At 41.1% G+C, this 19,951-nt stretch overlaps 1 protein-coding gene across 2 annotated transcripts in view; it reads left to right on the top strand.

Annotated features, from left to right (window-relative positions):
• HEATR5A (HEAT repeat containing 5A) overlaps positions 1–15,155 on the top strand; it is a 132,048-nt gene extending 116,893 nt beyond the window's left edge. For both annotated transcript variants that reach the window (XM_089691190.1, XM_089691189.1), the window contains one exon: positions 7,234–15,155. In XM_089691190.1, the coding sequence (XP_089547316.1) occupies positions 7,234–7,541 (308 nt within the window). In that variant the 3' untranslated portion in view covers positions 7,542–15,155. The remainder of the gene's footprint in view (positions 1–7,233) is intronic.
• The last annotated feature ends 4,796 nt before the right edge of the window (positions 15,156–19,951 follow it).

The following is a 19,951-nucleotide window of genomic DNA, read 5'->3' as shown; positions in this document are numbered from 1 at the left end:
AGATCAAACAGAGGCTAAGATGCCAGCTTCCTTTGCTGAAAGGGACAGGAGGGTTTAGTTCTGATTTCAAGCAGAACTAAACCCTCCTATCATTTTCAGCCAAGGAAGCTGCCATCTTGGCCTCCGTTTCATCTACAGCTGCCATGGTGCTGCACATGTGGTCAGTTATGACACCAGCCATTTGATGGTTCGACAGTTTGGTCAAGAGCACAGGCAAATGTAACTGTTATTCCTGTAACTGTTTTCTGAAACCGTTAAATTGATGAGTTTAGTTCCGCTTTAAGTTCATTAACAAACCTGGGCACATCGGGTGCGACTTGGCATACAATTTGTAGATTTTCAGTGATTTTTTGCAATTTGCACTGCAATTTCCATTATATTCTATGTATGTGAAATCGCAACAAAACTGCAGAAAAGTAATGCAAGAACTGCTTTAGAAATTGCGCTGCAGCAAATTGCAGATGTTAAGACACTGACATTCACATTCATTAGATGCAATTTCAATTCTGAAATCGCATCGATATGACCGGGCACTTAAATCACAAAAGCGTTATCTAAAGGCTGAAAGACTACCTAACATGATTTGTTTATTTTCTCTGGATATAAACTGCTTCAAGGAAAGCCAAGGCTCCTCAGGGTGACCTGTGCATAGGCTTTCCACTGATATTGCACGTTCTATACCCTGAGAGATCCTCTGCACAGAACCAGTAAGTTAATATGTGAAATACAGTATTTCAGCAACTGACTTTGAAGGTGTCCTTTGTTGGCAGTGGTCCTCACCTGCTGGAATCTAGATTGGACAGACTATCCACAAATATGCCATTTTTGTATGCCCCTGGCATAGATATCTTGGCCCTATATCTGCTTTTTTAAACCAGGGTGCCTTCAGATTTCTTCAAGTGTGCCTTGGCAAAATGCTTAAAAATTGCCCAAAAAGTGTTTAGCAACCAGCAAGGTGGATCAAACCTGTCTTTTAGTTACACAAAGTCCCAGGTTTTCATTGTGCACTATTACAACCCTCCAGCCACTGGCGTGCTCTCAGCCAATGGTTGATGAGGAGGATGTTGGGTGCCTGCACAGCATCCTTGTTTGCCCCTCCCCTGCCCCTCTTTGTCAGCACTGGGGGGGCACATTAGCTGATTTAGGGAGGGAAACATTGCAGTACTAATATTTAACCAGTGTGCAAAGGTGTATTTGCTTTGGAAATAAATCACGTTGGGTGTCCTACTTTGCATCAACTACTGTACATGTGTGGATGTTGCTGAGTTACATATAACTATTAGTTTAGTTTTTTACATATTAGAATGGGGTGCCTCGAGATTGTGCATAATTTTAAAGGGTGCCTTAACTGATAAAAGGTTGAGCAACACTGCCCTACATGACCATATCTGCAATAGAATATGCCTGGTTCCTATATTTATTTATTTTTTTTCAGCTAGTGAAGTGTATCCAATCAGGATAGTTCTGTACAACCAACACAAACCATATTAATTCTTAAAATAATTCTAATGCACCACCTCCTTCACTAAGCTCTGAAATATTAAGTAATTTGGAAAATGCCCTACTCTCATATGTTGTATCCTATACATATTTATGTTAATAAATGTGACACTACGCTTCATCATATTTGCTTTGGGATATATTTCGTATTTGACAGGATGTTGTTTTCTGTACATTCAACAAACTGTAATACTGCTTCCTACTGGAGAATGGACACTAGAAAACAAAGCTGTTGGCCAGATATAACCTTTCCTACCATCATCATGCTATGGTTTTATGCTAGTGTAATAGAAGAATGGATGCTTTCTCTCTGTGAGCAAAGCAAACCCTTCACACTAGACTTTTTACCTGCTTTATCAAGATCCTTTTTTCATCAGTCAAGCTTCCTTCCTGCAGATCCAGAGAGCTAATTTCTTTAAATTTTCTGGATAGGCTGGACCTCGACAAAACCCTGGAGACTGTACCTGGACCCTGCCATGCTGGAGATGCGAGACCAGCCTGTAGTGTGACCCTAAGGCACTGAGCTATGATTGGAGTGCACTCGAGAAACCTGGTGTATTATGTGAGTCAACTGCAGTGTGCTTTACAGGTCAAAAGACTCCTTCGTGAGTATTCCCACTAAAGGGGACAAAGACTTTCTGGATGGAGCAGGTTCCCTGGCTCTTACTCTAACACTCTTAAACTTAGCTGTCTTTGGGGCCATAGGCACTTTCCAGACCACTGCTGGGTAAGTCATAGGGCCTTGCCTTTTCAGGGCCTGGCGTGTGCGCTTCTGCCTCATGTTGCATCACCACAGAGGTTAATACTTGGAGCTCCAGCTGTGGCACTTCATGTGTTACAGGGTCTGAGCAGGAAGCAGGTGCTGTACCACTTTTGGTTTTGTTGTCTTGTGCCCGCTTTACTGAGCCTGCACTGCTTTCTTCTTGAATCACCGTTAAATTGTATGCGCCACACTCCTTCTTACTTTGCATCTGCGGCACTGGACAGTTCCATGTGCTTGACACCCAGGAGCAGGTTATATCTAACAAATGCAGCCCTGGAGTTGGGGAAGCTTTTCCTTCTGTTGTTCTGGAGTATTTTTGCAATGGATGCCAACTCGACAGCCTGGAAAGGCATTCTGTGCAGGGAACCTTTTTTTGTCAGAGGGATTTCACAATCTGGTTGCTATTCAGTGATGGACCTTTTGATTGTACGGTCATCTCAGCCAGATTTGGTTTGACATTGCCACAGTGGTAGCATATATCAAGCATCTCACGGCTCAAAGAGAGCCCAATCAGATTCTGAGCTTCACATTCCAGCCCTGTCCACTATGCACATTCCAGATTCAACAACATACTGAGCAGGTTTGACTACAGTTCCAAAGGGACCCTATAGCCATAGCAGTGGATGCTCTGGCGACTTTTGTGGTATTAGTTCAGCCTGACCTACTCCTTTTCCCCCTCTGCAGTTCCTTTCTTGTCCACTTCACAGAACTGAGACGGAGGGCATCCTGGTGATACTCATCAGACTCCTGGCGGATTCCCTGTGGGCTTTCTTTGGTTTCCTGAATTGCCCCAAGGAGTGGTTTTCCACCCTGCGTCACAGTCGCCAGCTTCATTAGCTGTTGAAGAGCTGGTCTTAATAGATAGAAAACTGTCTTATTGCTTTATTCCTACACTCTTAAAAGCTAGGAAATGTAACTCTTGCAAGATCTATCTTCGAACCTAGAATATGTATTTCACATGGTGCGAGGCTAGGAAATTCAATCCTAGGAACTACTGCTTGAGTTTTTGAGTTAGCGGCCTTGTCTTTTAAGGAACATTTTTTTAGTGCTACACAGGAAGAAGGTTGTCATGAGGCTCTGGGTCTTATTTCTCCCTTTTCCCTTAACTGGCACATTGTGCTTCCATCTCCCTGTCCTGCACTGGTACATAAGAAAATATTCTCTATTGTTTTGGTGTGGTGCAAGCTATTCAAGTTTATCTCTCTGCTGTGGCTTCCTTCTAACAGATTGACTGTCTTTCATCATTTCTGAGGGTCCCTATAATGGAACAACCTCCTTCTCTTCCAACTAATGCTAGGTGGCTTAGGCACCTCATCATTCAAGCCTATAAGCCTAAGGATAAAATTCCACCTTTTTCCATTAAGGCACACTTCAGTAGTTCAGTGAGCGCCACTTGGGCTTTTCAGTATCACGCATCTTTTTCTAAGATTTGCAAGGCTGCCATCTTGTGCCAAGTGCTACCAAGTGGACGTTCAGGCCTATTCTGATGCCGGATTTGGATTTAAGGCTCTTTTGACAGCCCTTTAAGCTTCAGGCTGCTCCAGTTGTACACAGTTGACTTGGAGGACTTGCTAGCATTTCTCTTTCTGAATTGCCTGGCCCTCAGTTGCTTTTAAGTTCTCGCTTGACTTTTTGTCTCAGAATTAACCCTGTCTAGTAATGAAAAAAAAATAAAATCGGATTTTTAAACTTGCCTTAAAACTTTTTTTTTTCTTTTGGAGTTCATTAGGGGATTCAGTTTCCACCCCCTATCTAGTATATGATCCACTCCTAATACTGCTTTTAAACAAAACTGAAGCATGATGGAAGTGGGAGGGGGTTATATCTCCCTGGCTAACATACACTATATTGCCAAAAGTATTGGGACACCCCTCTAAATCATTGGATTCAGGTGTTCCACTCACCTCCATGGCCACAGGTGTATAAAATCATGCACCTAGGCATGCAGACTGCTTCTACAAACATTTGTGAAAGATTGGGTCACTCTCAGGAGCTCAGTGAATCCAAGCGTGGTACCTTGATAGATTGCCACCCGTGCAATCAGTCCATATGTGAAATTTCCTTGCTACTAAATATTCCACAGTCAACTGTTAGGGGTATTCTAACAAAGTGGAAGCAACTGGGAACAACAGCAATTCATGCCACGAAGTTGTAGGCCATGTAAAATGACAGAGCGGGGTCAGCGAATGCTGAAGCGTACTGTGCACAGAAGTCAAAAGCTGTCTGCAGTCAATAACTAAAGACCTCCAAACTTCATGTGGTCTTCAGATTAGCACCATAACAGTGTGTAGAGAGCTTCATAGAATGGGTTTCCATGGCCGAGCAGCTGCATCCAAGCCTTACATCACCAAGTGCAATGCAAAGTGTTGGATGCAGTGGTGTAAAGCACTCCCCCACTGGACTCTAGAGCAGCGGAGACGTGCTCTCTGTAGTGACGAATCACGCTTCTCTAGCAATCCAATGGATGTGTCTGGGCTTTTCGGTTGCCAGGAGAACAGTACTTACCTGACTGCATCGTGCCAAGTGTAAGGTTTGCTGGAGGGGGGATTATGGTATGGGGTTGTTTTTCACGGGTTGGGCTTGGCCCCTTAGTTCCAGTGAATGGAACTCTTAAGGCGTCAGCATACCAAGATATTTTGGACAATTTCAAGCTTCTAACTTTATGGGAACAGTTTGGGGATGGTCCCTTCCTGTTTCAACATGACTGCACAGCAGTGCACAAAGCAAGGTCCATAAGAACATGGATGAGCGAGTTTGGGGTGGGGGAACTTGATTGGCCTGCACAGAGTCCTCACCTGAACCCGATAGAACATCTTTGGGATGAATTAGAGCAGAGACTGCCTTCTCTTCTAACATCAGAGCCTGACCTCACAAATGCGCTTCTGGAACAATGATCAAACATTCCCATAGACATCCTCCTAAACCTTGTGGACAGCCTTCCTAGAAGAGTTGAAGCTGCTATAACTGCAAAGGGTGGGCCAACTCAATATTGAACACCATGGACTAAGACTGGGATGCCATTAAAGTTCATGTGCCTGTAAAGGCAGACATCCCTATACTTTTGGCAATATAGTGTATTTGCTAGTGTCCAATCTCTTGAAGGAAGCAGTATAGTCCTCTTGTCTCAGAGTTAATGAACTGATGAGTTAATGATCTCAATGAATGCCAAGAAAATTATTTTATGGTACAAATTCTGTTTTTCAGCAGTGTGTAAGACTTACAGACAGAAATCTTATTTGTACTCTACTACTTTTCTCTAAGCGGTCATTTGCAGGGAGAAAGAATGAAGCAGATATTACAAAAATGTAATTACAGAACACAGCTAGTTATGTGATATAGACTTACATAAGGCATGCAAGTGATAAGGTAAACCAAGAAATGTAATCCTGCCAGAAGTGTAGATTTCTTATTTCTAGTCCAATTCCTATTTCTGCTAATCACAGCCAGGTGTTTAAAGGCCAGTGTTACTATATTTTGTGCATTTTGTCATTTTGTGCATCAGTCAGAATCTTGGGGCACTTTTCAAACAATGGGTGGCAGAGCAATATTGTGTTTTGCCTGCACATACCTTCAGCAGCTGTCATTCACCTCTGCTATGGACAAATGCCAACCATTCTTTGTGGACAAAGCTGTTAGTGACGAAGCTTCTCTGCCCCTTCCTGCCTTGAATATATTCCTACTCTGTGGAAAGGTATTCCTATTGGTCACTGTCAGTCATATTTATGGACCAACAGGAATATATGCATGTGCTCAACCCAGAAGTGTTAGTGCTTTGCATATTCAGAACAGCCAGCATAGCCACAACAGAGGTGAAGAAGCACGGCTGCAGATATTTGCTGGCACCTCCAAGTTCCTGCACTTTATATCTGCCATTAGCGATCTTTTTTTTTTCTTTTGTTTTGACAAAGTCATTCTACAGTGAGACAAAGTAATTGCATTGTCACTGAGATATCACTCTATTAGCTAATTTAAGTATATATATTTTAAAATGACAAAATATGGAAGATAAAACTTTTAAAAATGTGAAAGTCCTTTAAAAATAAGTTTATGGGGTGGCATGGCAATGATAGCTCAAAATAATAACTGAAAATATACCATACTTTTCTTTTAATCATTACTTGTTCTTCATATTATATATCATGAAAAAAAGAAGCGTAAAGCTGGCCATGGGTCATTCACTGTTTTTCAATCAGCCAGAGGTCTGATCAAAAAAACTGAACAGGTTTCCCATCTACAAACACGAGGCTGATAGGGGAATCCTTTCATTAGATCGACTTCTGTGGAGCGAATGGCCATAGATGGATCAAAATTTTGCTGGTTCCTTCTAAACCAGCCAAATTTCAGTCCGTTTATGGCCAGCTTTAAGCTTGTCCATAGATGGGTAGTTGATTTTTGTTCATTCAGCGGGCTGAAGAAAAAAAAAACCTAATAGATTTTCTCTATCCACACAAGTCAGGTGGATGGAGAAATATCCCTCCCCCCCTTCCTTTTTGGAACATCGTCTTCTGACAGCAGGACTCACCGCTGGCAGAATACACTGATCAGTGGCTGTAGCTGCTGATTAGCATTCGATCGGTTCCTGCTGAACCAGCGAAATTTTGATCTGCCTATGGCCAAATTAAGTGTGCAATGCCAGTGGCTGCAAAAACTGTAGAAATAGCATGACTTATGACTGTCCCTATAAATACTCCAAAGACATGCTGGTAGGTGAATTGGCTCCTGTCTAAATTGGCCCTAGTATGTGTATGTATGAATGTGAGTTAGGGACCTTAGATTGTATGCCCCTTGAGGGTTAGGAACTAATGTGAATGTACAATATATATATATATATATATATATATATATATATATATATATATAAAGCACTGCGTAAATTGACAGCGCTATACAAGTACCTGAAATAAATAAATGTGAATTTTTTTTTTATTATGTTAGTAATAAACTGTCCTGTGATCTGCTTTTCCATACAGGTCCTCCTATGTTGTCCATGGTGTTCCATCTTTTCATTTCATTTCTGTTAGATGAGAATGCATTTGGCTCTGCATCTCCATATTCCAAGGCTCTTCATGACTTTGGCTTACACGGGTTAACACAGTTTGGTGCTAGTTACCCTGCCCAGTTTCGTCAGCTCATGGGCTCTTCTACAGCACTACGGTCTCGCATAGAAGCTGCTCTTCGGGGTAATCAAGAAAGCCTCAAACCTAAAGTGTCTTCCCGCATTGTTAAGGGAGGAGGACAAGGCTCCCCAAGCATTCAGCTGAAGACAAACTTCTTGTAAAATTAACATACATGCTGCTTTCACGGTTGAGTAGTTCTAGTTTCCCTGCAGGATCAATGCTTACTTAGTTCCTTTGATATCATAAGTGCCTGCAGAAGATTGACAACTTAGAATGCAGGTTTAACAACAAACAGATTGAAGGATTTCTAGAATATGCCACAGTAATACTCTGTCTGTCTTAACCCATATGCCTTAACAAATTGTTTGTCAAGAATATTAACAGACACTTGATTACCTGAGTATTGTTACATTTCTTGCGCCACAAAGAAACTTGATCTTCTAGAGAAGTCTCAAGACCTGCTGACTGTGAATGTGGAAGAAATGTAGTCATTAATAATGATTTTGTAGGATGTACAAGCAAATGTAAAAAAAAAAAAAAGGCACATTTTTAGACCTCAGTAATTTGTTTAAACAAAAATGTTTCTAAAACGTTTCCTTGCGGTTCAGAAACAGAAAATTTTTCTTTAAGACGTTTATAAATACAAGCATACCTTGGTTCTTCGGGACTTTTCGTAAAGCAAACAATTCATAAACTGAGATGCCATTTCCCATAGGAATGCATTGAAAACCAATGAATCCGTTCCGGAGGTCAGAAAAAATTAGTTATTTTAGGTTATGTGGTATTTTAGTAGTGACAACCATGTGTTAATGTATCAGCTCTCAGCGGGGTTCTCCACTGATAGCTGAATGTAAAAGAATTGCTGGCAATTAAAAAAATAAACGGCGTGGGGTCCCCCCTCCCATCCATACCAAGCTCTTCCGGTCTGATATGGATTTTGAGAGGAACTCTCATGGCAAAATTTGGCAAATTTTGAAAGAAATGGCATGAGGTCACCCCCAAAATCCATACAAGACCCTTATCCGAGCATGCAGCTCAGCAGGTCAGGAAAGGGCGGGGGGGAACGAGCAAGCACCGCTCCCCCCCCCCCACCACCACCTGAACCATGCCAGGCCACATGCCCTCAACATGTGGGGGGGGGGGCACCCAGGGACATCACCCAAGTTACCCCGCCCCATGTGACATTGATGTCACATGCAGTGGGGTCACATGCATGATGTCCCTAGGTGGCCCCGCCCCTTATATATTTAAGAACTGTAAAACCACCGGAGCAGGCAGACGGCTGGGGCCATCGTTGGAAGCTGAGCCTTTTTTTCTATTCTTTTTTCGGGTCGGTGGCGGAAATTGTGATTGACGTTGTATCTATTGCGGGGGACATTCTTTTATTTTTTTCTTTTAATAAAGGGCTTGTCAAAGACTGTGTCCTGTCTTTTTTCACACTGCACTTTTTGTTTTTTGTGAATGAGCAGCGGTACCATGTACCCCATACCCATTCACTTGTTAAAGGGGGCTTGCAGATTCCGATAAGCCCCCTGCCCGCAGACCCCCACAACCACCAGCCAGGGTTGTGGGGAAGAGGCCCTTGTCCCCATCAACATAGAGACAAGGTTCTTTGGGGAGGGGGGAGCCCCCCCTGCCCCAAAGCACCCCCCCATGTTGAGGGCATGTTGCCTGGTATGGTTCAGGATGGGGGGCACTCGCTCGCCCCCCCCCCTTTCCTGACCTGCCGGACTGCATGCTCAGATCTGGTATGGATTTTGTGGGGGACCCCCACGCCATTTTTTTTTTTTTTTTTTTTATTTTGGCATGGGAGTTCCCCTCAAAATCCATACCATACCCAAAGTGCTTGGTAGGGATGAGAGGGGGTACCCCACACCGTTTTTTAAATTTATTATGGTGCCGGTTTTTAAATGTAATTACCGCTTTTTTTTTTTCTTCACTATAGCTCAGAGATTCAGCTGTCACTTTCCCCCCTGGCTAAAAGAAAGTTTCCTTTTAGTTTATTTCTAGTTAAAAGGAACAATGTTTCCTTTTAGTTTCTTAACTCTGGGGAAAGTGACAGCTAATTCTGTGAGCTATAGTGAAGAAAAAAAAAAAGCCGGCAATTGCATTTAAAAATCAGCACTGACATACACTTTGTATTGCGAAAAAAATTTGTAAACCAGGGCATTATTTTCAATGGATTTTCATTCGTAAACTGAAAATTACGTTAACCAAGGCGTTTGTAAACTGAGGTACACCTGTATGTCCTGTTTGTGATCCTTCGAGAAAAATCTGAGAAACACTGAGGTTGGTTTGCTAAATAGATACTTAGAAAAGTGAATGTTGACTGAGCTTAGTAAATAAGTTGAAACTGTGTTTACTTCAATCAACCAATTATTTGCCAGCAAAATCCTGTTTTTTTTTCTAAATTACCTTGCACATGACTGGATATTTGTAGTGATCACAGGTTCATCTTATTTACTATTGTTCACTTTACAAAGTAAGCAACCTCTACTCTGTCAGTAAATCAGCTTGACTATCAATAGACTGTATTCGTTTTATGTAATCTGAGAAGATTATGGAAGGGTGGGTGACATTTATTAAATTTATGCTGAAAACCAGGTAGTTTTTGCATTGTTAAAATGTACATTTTTTAGAATTATTTACATTAGTCAGCAGTAACAGCATGTGGATATGTGTCAAATTGTCTGTCAGAAAAAATGTACATTGCACAAAAATGACCTGGTTTTTATCTACTTTGGTTTAACAAATGCCCCTATGTTTGCAGTGATTTTTTTTGTTATGCTGTTCTTCCTGTTAATCAAAATTGTGCCTCTCTTATATTGCACTGTGTAGCAATTTTATGTATGTAAAGTTTAACTAATCAGATAATTAGAATAGTTAGGGTGCTGCAGGATGTACCATGAATTAATTATTTACTAGTGATGTAATGAAGAATATCTTGCAGATCTTCTGTCTTGCACTGCTGCTTCAATTACTGTTTCAAGTTTTAACACGTTTCCTTTGTTTTCTGTCAAATGCACTACTCTCCTATGACATCTTGGTATCTACCAGATTAATACTAGGAAAAATCATTTTACTTTAAAAATGTCATTGAGTATCAATACCTTGTCACAGATGTTACCCAGGTAGACAGTATTCCTACAGTATATCTATATTACATCTCTGAGAACCGGTCCTTAACCTATGGAGCATGTAATATTGATGTGGATATGATATTTTACTAGATCCCTGCTTTTCAATTTATAGAAACTCTGTTTCTCTTATTGTGCTATTTAATATAGTAGGAACAGTCCCTATTAAATTCTTTGTTTGCACAAAAAACATAAAATTTGTGCTAGGACATATAGGGGAGTATTTTTTTTTCTAAGCACAAACCAGTATGTAAAAGATGATATTCCTCTGGCTGCAGTCAACCCATTTATTAAGGACCTAATTTGCACTAGTTGCAAATTTGATCTACTGGTAGTTATGTTTCAGATAACTCATCCTTCTGTCTAGATCTGCCAGATGCATCTGGACTACCTTTTCATGAGAGACCATCTTTTTCCATTGTCCCTTGAGGGAATTCAGGAACAAAAGTTAAGTTATACAGCTTTAAAACAAGGGGTTGGGACACTGGCAAGTAGAAAAGTTGTGGGATAGCATCTTAGAAAGTTAAACATCTTTTTCTCAATTGTACTGAAAAAGTCTACAGCTTTATCATGCAGTTCAGGACACAAGAATTGATTCATAGACCATGGACTATCTTCTGCTTTGCTGGGTCCGCCCACTAGTGTTGGCATATAACCCTGCCCACTCCTTTTCAGTTTTTTGGGGTTTTTTTGCCAGTGTCCTTAGGTGATGGATGCCTTTTTGTTTTTGGAGAACTTTTTTCTACAAACATTTCACCAAATTAACTACCACCTTTGACTGACACTTCTGTCAAGATGTGACTGCTTACTGCCTTAGCTCATTAGCAGTTTCTGGATTGGTGACCCTTGAGCACACCTTGGGAATTGTACCCAAGCTCTGCAAATCGGGTTCTGAGGCCTATACGCACCTAGAGTTATGCACTTTTCCTTTGAGCAGAGACACTGCCTGCTTAGTCACTACTGTTGCTTATTCAGCAAGGTATTTTTACTGTTAACAGGGTTTTTAGGCTAATTGGTGTTCTTATTTTGTTCCTTTTGTGCTTTTTGGTCCTTTTATGACTGTTTAGCTATCTTGTTGACCACCCCTTGATTATTCCATGGCTTATAAATCCATCACTGTGATCTGCGCTGTACGATAAAGATAAGAGGAATATTGACATACCTATATATTTCAAATTTTGGAGTAGTGTACAGTACAGCACATATGTCTATTGCTTGCTGACAGAGCTGGAGCACCACAGAGTGGGCTGGGTTATATGAGGACACTAGGGGGCAGATCCAGCACTGCTTTCGTCAGTGTCCAATCGCCTGAAGATAGCGGCATATAACCCATGGTATATGAATTGATTTCTGTGTCCTGTACTGTACTCAAAGATATGCAATTTGCAAGTACGTCAAAATTCCTTGTTTTTTTTTTTTTGTTTTTTTTTTAGCCTCCTCAATTTATTATGCACTTCATCAATACGGTTAGTCTGTAGCTGTAGAAGCCCTAAAAGACCCAGGGCCTAGAACAGCAAAGACCTTCTCACTACACTCGCTCTTTGAGTCATTTTTCTCCTTGGAAACACCCTGAGGCCTGATCCCCCAGCTAAGATTGTGGTGCAAAATTTCATTTTTGAGAAGTGATTCGTAAACAAGTGGTCTGTGCCCACTGTGCATGCACTATTGATCCATGTTAATAGAAACACCACTAAAAGGGATGAAGGTGTGTCCACCTTTCAGAGTATCACTGACAAACAGTTGAGACTGCTTAAGTCCCAGTTTGAATTAGCTGGTTTGGCCCTCTGCCCTGATCTAGCAGTAACCCTGATCTGTCAAACCATGTGAGAATGGGCAGAATTCCTTGAAGAGGAATTTTTTAAGAGGGGCTGGAGTAACATGTCTGGAGCCTTGTGCTTTAGTAGTGACAGACCATTACAAGCCTCAAAACTTGTGTCTCAAATGGGACTGATGTCTGCGCAATGTGTAGTGCACTCTGGTTGTGATATACTGCTACAGGGTGGCCGCTCTGTGCAAAATCATGCATACGTGATTATGCAGTTCCGGGTATGTGGTGCGCACGCTGCCCTAACCGCGCTTCCATTGGTTGCAGTGGATGTCAATCACCGGGTCCCAGTGATCGCCGCTAAAGCTGAGAGGGAAGAGATCTGTGTGTAAACAACACAGATCTCTCTCTCCTGTCAGCATGGACATGCTACTTTCTCTCTCTCTCTCTCTCTCTTTGCACAGCAGAGAGAGAGAAAGCAGCATGTCTCCCCAGCAAAACAGCACACAGTGCACAGTGTAAGTGCAACACAGAGTTAACCCTTTGAGCGTCCCAGATGTTGACCCCTTCCTGCCCAGTGTCATTCATACAATGTCAGTGCTTTTTATTAGCACTGATCACTGTATTAGTGTCACTGGAGATGTCAGTGGCCATTAGTTCCCACCGAGTGTCAGAATGCCCACCGCAGTCCTGCAATAAGTCGCTGATCGCCGCCATTACTAGTGTATATACCACCATTTGTAGATGCTATGGCTTTCACGTAATCCAATTAATTTACACATATTGGGATTTTTTTTACTAGCAAAGACATGTTGCAGAATACATTTTGTCTTAAATTTATGAAGAAATTTTATTTTTTTAAATTTATTTTTCTATTGGATATGTTTTATAGCAAAAAGTAAAAAAAAAAAATTTTTTTTTTTTTTCAAAATTGCCGATTTTTTTTGTTTATAGCGCAAAAAATAAGCAACACAAAGATGATCAAATACCACCGAAAGAAAGCTCTATTTTTGGAAAAAAAAATTACAAATCTCATTTATGACCGCGTTTCATGACCGTGCAAATGCAGCGCCGTATCACAAAAAATGGCCTGGTCAGGAAGGGGGGTAAATCCTCTAGTGGGTTAAGGAAAACACAGTGAAAAGTGTAATAAATATATGCATGCTATAAATACATGGAAATATGCTGTGCAAAATAAATTTCCCTTTGCTAAGGACTGCCCAAGTCTCATATATGAAAATTAGTTTCTCTAACATATCTGCCTCCTTTCCTTACACCCGGAACTGCAGTGGGCAATTTCAAAGCATTGTTAGAGAAACCCATATTGCAGAATTTTAGATCTCAGCAGATGCAAAAAAAAGAAATGTAGCACAAGATATTTACAGCATGATATACTTTTGGTGGGTCTTCCTTAAGAAAAGCCTTTTTATATGTGCCTGGGGCTATACATTCTTCTATAAATGAATAGTAAGTTCTGGAAATTCTACACATGTAACTGTAAATGTTATTAACTGCTGTTTTGTGAAGTAGCATTCAGCTTTACTAACTTTATAATACATAATCAGGTGCTATAGCTATTCCTAGAACCTGAAAAGAGTTAATGGACCTAATCCTAGTAATGGCAAGGGCTGTTTTTGTCAGATGCATTAAACAAAATTGGGTGGTCCTTAATATGAGTACATTTTTACTTACATATTCCAAATAATCTTAAAATAAATCTTTACTAAGAGATGTATAGGGTTTGCCATTGATGACTTCTTAAAAAGTATAGTTGTCTGGCTATTACGCCTATACTTCGAGTCACTGGAACCAAAATGTAAATCAGCGGACCTGGGTTAGCGCTCGATGTATTGAAGCCAAAGACTTCATGTTCCTGTTAAAAATTTTCAGATGATCTTTCTCTACAGAGAAATTCTAACTTCTTTTCCAGAAAAGTGCTAATGGTTTCTGTAACCAAAACAGACAATTTCTAAACATGAGGCCATTTCTGATTAATATTTGGTAATAAATGGAAAAATGATAATATATAAAGAACTCCATCTACCGAAGTATTACTGGTGTGTGATATACTGATGAAACCAATTATTTTATGGTAAGGAAGAGCATTCTTGGCACATACCACAGACTGATAGAAGTAATCTTAATGCACTTGAGGATGTTGCTATTTCTTGTGTGAAATAGCTGTGAAAGAGGTATACGTATGCATAGGTATAGCCCAAGGATGCCCCAATTCGTTAGCAGATAGTTTAGCCTGGGCTCAGTTAATCTCTACACTCATCAGCTCTGCGCCTGCTATGTAAGAAATGTAATGATGATCTCTTGGTGTATAGCCAGACTTTTATAATCCTTCCAATGATGTATAGTAAAAAATTATATTCTACACTGTCGGATAACTGACTACTTTTGCCAATGACATTTTAATGAACACAAAAAGAACTCTGTGAATGTACTGAATATCAACATTTTCACAAAAAAATATTGCTACTCTTCTTTTATTCTGCCATTTATATTCCTGCTCCTTTTATTTGAACCTTAGCCCTTAAGAAAAGGAAAAAAATGAAACCATGATAATATTGTCTTGGCCTGTCTGTTTTTACCTATTTTAGAGTGTATCTAATACAATACATCTGCCTGCATGTGGTGTGAATTTAATGCAGTATTATTAATCACTGTGAACAAAGCACTGTGGAAGTGAACTTACGAATGAAATGTAAATGTGTGTACTGTACTTTTTGTAATGATTTGCATTTTGTACTTTTAATCATTTCAGTAAATTAAAAAAAGTGAACTTCAGAAGCAGTTAACTTACATAAACTTACTGTTAAAAAAATTCTGTTTTCTAGTTCTTAAAATAAAACCAAATTTCTTCTTAATCTTAGTTTTTTGTTTTGTCTCTACTGAAGTCACATCAGGAGTTACCTGGATGAATTATAAAGAGTTAACAATTGTGACATTGCTATTCACTTTGTCCAATTAGAAAACATATTTTATTCATTGAAAAAAAATTACAATGCCATCTATGAATGGCAGTGGTGCCAAGCGAGTGACCCCCAGTGGTTGGGGAGCAGTGGAAAAGCTGTTTGCATAGAACCTTTGCAGGACCCAGAACATCATGGCTATCACTTTAGCTGGTGACTAATCCAATACCACTGGTGTTATTTTGCTATTGCTTACTTTTTATACATGGCACAAATGAGTTTTAAAAGCTGATGTTTTACTTAGGTCTTGTTTATATGGCCTTCAGCTTATTTTTGCAAAGCTTTCAGCCAGCTTCAAGAAGCTTTGTTGAAGCCTTTAAACCTTTTTTGCCCAGTTTTTTTTTGGAAGCTAAGACACCCAGACCAAGTTAAGCAGCTTTGGTATACATCAGTTTACTTGACAGTAGCTCTGAGCATTTTTTCTGATAAGACAGAGGTCTGAGAATTTGAAACACAAACACACTTACCCATTCCTAGTTCCGTGGTGCAAGGTAAAAGTAGAACTCTAGGCAAAACCCTTTTTTTCATTTTGGATAGAGCAAGGGAGGGTTATAACCCTGTCAGATTTTTTTTTTCACCATCTGTGTCCTATTGGGGAGATTTACCTTCTCTTCCTGTCCCATAGCCAGACAGGAAGTGAGAGGAAATCCCTGCAAATTAAGGGAATTCCTTGGGGACCCATTGAAAGATTTACCCTCTATTACTTTTCTGGGGACAACCTAAAATTTGGGATTTATTTTTTTTTTTACTTTCACTTTCAAAGATAATGGTAAACAGGACAAATAGGGTGAATCTCCTTAACGGGGTCACAGGCAGCAATACAATTGGACACGCTTTCTTAATCCCTCTGTACGCTGTCCAAAACAAAAAAAAAGTTTTTCCTTTAGTTATACTTTAAAGACATAGTAAACCTTTAGTGTAGTGCAGAGATCGTAGGAACACCTCATAATGTGCATAGCAGGTACTCAGTGCAGGGATGCTGAAACCTTTTTATGGGCACAGCAGGTGGGCAATGCAACTGCACCTTTAACTCCTTCTGTTGATCCCAGCACCATGTGCCACAGCACCCTTTGCCAAGCTACACCCGCATCCGATTTCAACACCTCAAGTCCTGTGATAGTTTTCTCCATGTGCCCTACTAGCTGTGAGTGCTGAACCGGTATCCTGACCTCTGTGTTAGGGCTTGTTCACACTTGACTTCTTCCCAAACGCCCCTATAGCAGTAGACAGGCATTTGGGGAGCTTTTTTAACGCTCCCCAAACGCCCTATACATGATTTTGAGGCATTTCATAGGCTTATTCCAAGCGTTAAAACCGCACCACAAATGCCTATAATGAAGTTAATGGTATTAACGCCCCGCACCTACCACGGTGGCGTTTGAGGTGCGTCACCATAGACTTGAATGGGAAGCGTTGAAAGACTTTAACTCCTCCAGACTGGACATGAGGCGTCAATTTTGCCACGACGCTAACGCTTCAGTGTGAACACTACTTGTGTTGCCATGTGTATAATTTTCATAGGCGTTTCAAAACACCTGCTTACAAAGCTACTGTGCCTTAATCTGCTGTCTGGACCAATCTTTGCCTGTTATCGGATCACATCTTGTCTGTCACCTGAACCAACTCTTGCCTGTTTACTGGCTTCGCCTTCTGCCTGCCACATGTAATAACCATTGCCTGTTTGTTTACCACATCTTTGTCTTCTAGCTGCCTCCTGAACTGAATCGTTGCATGTATACTGGCTACCACTTCTAAATGCCTCCTGGAGCTACCTCTTGCCTGTTCACAGATATTTCTTACCTGCCACCTGGACCAACCTCTGTGCACATCTTTACTACTACTCCATACCTGCTGTCTGGCCTTGTTCTGGCTTGGTGTTTTCCTGCCTACCACCCATACTCAGTGACTGACCTTTCTTTGGCTAACAGTCTGCTATCCCATCCTGCACTGCCACTGTGCCTTAGACCAGCTGAGGTATCGAGTCACCTCCATCCTCAGCAGATACCTGTACCTTCTTGCAGTATCACAGGTACTTCCTTTGTATCTTTTCATTTTGCTCTGCGTCTTGTGTTGGTTGGCTAAAGAATATAGCATTGTTTATTAGTCCTTGGGGCAAACAAGGTTGCCTGCTGTAGGTGACACCTGTGAGGAGTATTCTCCAGCCAATTACAGTGGAGTGAGAATTATAGATATGTCTTGGGTGTCAGGAGGACTTGTAGTGCTTTTTCTTTTTGCAATATCTTTCTTGTTGTGCAGTAAGAGAGGCTAATGCTGGCAGGAAGTTAAACAAACTATTCAATATTGCATTTAAAAACATATTTTATGATAAAGTAAATTAAATCAATTGAGGTAAGGTTGATCTACTATGGAATTTTTAAAGTGATTGTAAAGCTTTTTTTTTTTTTTTTAAATTAAAATAATGAACATGGTATACTTACCTGCTCCGTGTAATTGTTTTGCACAGAACGCCTCCAGACCTCCTCTTCTGGGAGCCACTGCGAGCATTCTCAGCTCCTCCTCCCTTCCGACTGCCCCCATAGCAAATCACTAGCTCTGTGCAGGGTCGCTCCAAAGCTGGGCTATGTGTGTCCATTGATGCACACAGTATGGCTCAGCCCTGCCTCCCTGTTCTCTCCTCGCAGATTTCATGGAAAGCAGTAACTATTCTTGTGTTTTTACAGCTCTGTATCCCAGCCCCCTCCTCGTTATATTTTCAGCTCTTCATGTTATTGCTTGGCTTTCCACACCTTCTTCGTATAGTGTGGCTCCTGCAGGTGACAGCTTTTCTTTAAGTTCAGATCAGGGGCGGACTGACCATTTGGAAACTCAGGCACTGCCTGGGGTCAGTAGGGGGCCCCATGAGATGCCCTTGGTACCTTTTTCATAGGCTTTTTTGAGTTTTGGCAAGGACACAGGGGCCCCATGATCCCCTATTGCCCGGGGGCCCCATGAATTGTCAGTCCGCCCCTGGTTCAGATCATCACCTTCTATGACCTAAACATAGGCTGGACTCATCTAGAACGACTAGAAGTAAGATCAAATTAGGAATTTGCATTTCTAAGTCATAATTTCAGCAGTAGAAAGGCAAGAGTATTCAGCGATCAGTGACTCATAGTGAATCATAGCAGCCAATGAGCAATCGTATTTTCCTGTTTAAACTTTTGGCAGTCACAGACACCTACTGTGTACAGACCATGGAGCTACATGTTATATGAAATGTTTTTAAGTGGAGCTATAGACAAATAAAAATGTCATATACTAAAATCACCCTCTTCGTCTATCCTATGCTCTCTCACTCACATCTTTAACCACTTGCTTACCAACATTTTTACCCCCTTCCTGCCAAGACCAATTTTCAGCTTTCAGCGCTCTCACACTTTGACAATTGTATGGTCATGCAACTCTGTACCCAAACTAAATTTTTATAATTGTTTTGAAACAAATAGAGCTTTCTTTTGGCTGTATTTAATCACCACTGGGATTTTTATTTTTTCCTTAACAAAAAAAAAGAAAAACATTTTGAAAAAAAAAAAGGTTTTCTTAGTTTGTTATAAATTTTTGTAAATAAGTACATTTTCTCCTTCCCTTATGGGCACTGATGAGGAGGCACTGTTAGGTGGCACTGACGGGCACTGTTAGTGCTCGTCAGTGCCGCCTATCAATGCCACCTAACAGTGCTCGTCAGTGCCGCCTATCAATGCCGCCTGTTAGGTGGCACTGATTGCCAGCACACAAGGGCACTGATAGGCACTATTAGCCACACTGTTGGGGCTACACTGATCACCAGGACACTGATGATCAGTTCCCTGATGATCAGTGTAGATGTCCCCTTGCGAAATCCCACTTTACCGGCTCTCCTCTCAAAATGCGCTGTCAGCTTGAGGAGAGGACTGCCGATAACTGGCATTTCCTATTTACCCTGTGATCAGCTGTGATTGGACACAGCTGGTCACATGGTAAAAGTGGCTGTGATTGGCCCGCTCCTTAGTCATGTGATCAGCTGTGTCTAAAGGACACAACACAATGATCACGGATTGCATGCAGTGTGCGCCCCAGGGGGCGCGGCTCTGGGAGAACATCAATGGATGCCCTTCCAGAACTAGCTGACTGCGCTGTCGCTGAATCTTGGCTATAGCGTGGCTGGGGAACTACTTAATCTCTGTCTATCTTCTGGCACTTTCCCCTCCCTTCTAAAACTTCAACAGATCACCTCCATACTTAAAAACCCATCACTGGACCCCACCAACCTGTACAAATTAACACCAATTGTTTTGCTCACATTCACCTCTAAACTTATCGAACATTTAGTCTACAATCGTCTTGACCTCTTAGGCCTTGTTCACACCATAGGTGCACCAAAACTGATGGAAACTGACGTGCAGATTTCACTTGAGGAGACATCAGTCTACTTCAGTTTCCATGCATGCTTCAATGAGTTTTGTGAACAGGGCACACAGAGAACAATTGATTCAATTGTGCCCTTGTAGAACGTGTGCAGAAAAACTGATATCTCAGCACCATGGTGTGAAAGAGCCTTTAAAGTCTGGCTTTTGCTCGCAGCACTTCACAGAAACAGCCCTAATAAAACTCACTAACAATTTACTAACTGGTAAAACCAATGGCCACTACTACATACTCTTACTACTAGACCACTCTGTGGCATTTGATGCTGTTCACTATCCTTTCCTCCT

This window comes from Staurois parvus, unplaced genomic scaffold, assembly GCF_062004578.1.
Source record: "Staurois parvus isolate SC_StPar_1 unplaced genomic scaffold, SC_StPar_1.0 ptg000553l, whole genome shotgun sequence".
NCBI classification, from domain to species: Eukaryota; Metazoa; Chordata; class Amphibia; order Anura; family Ranidae; genus Staurois; species Staurois parvus.
This window is presented reverse-complemented; position numbering and strand designations above follow the sequence as displayed.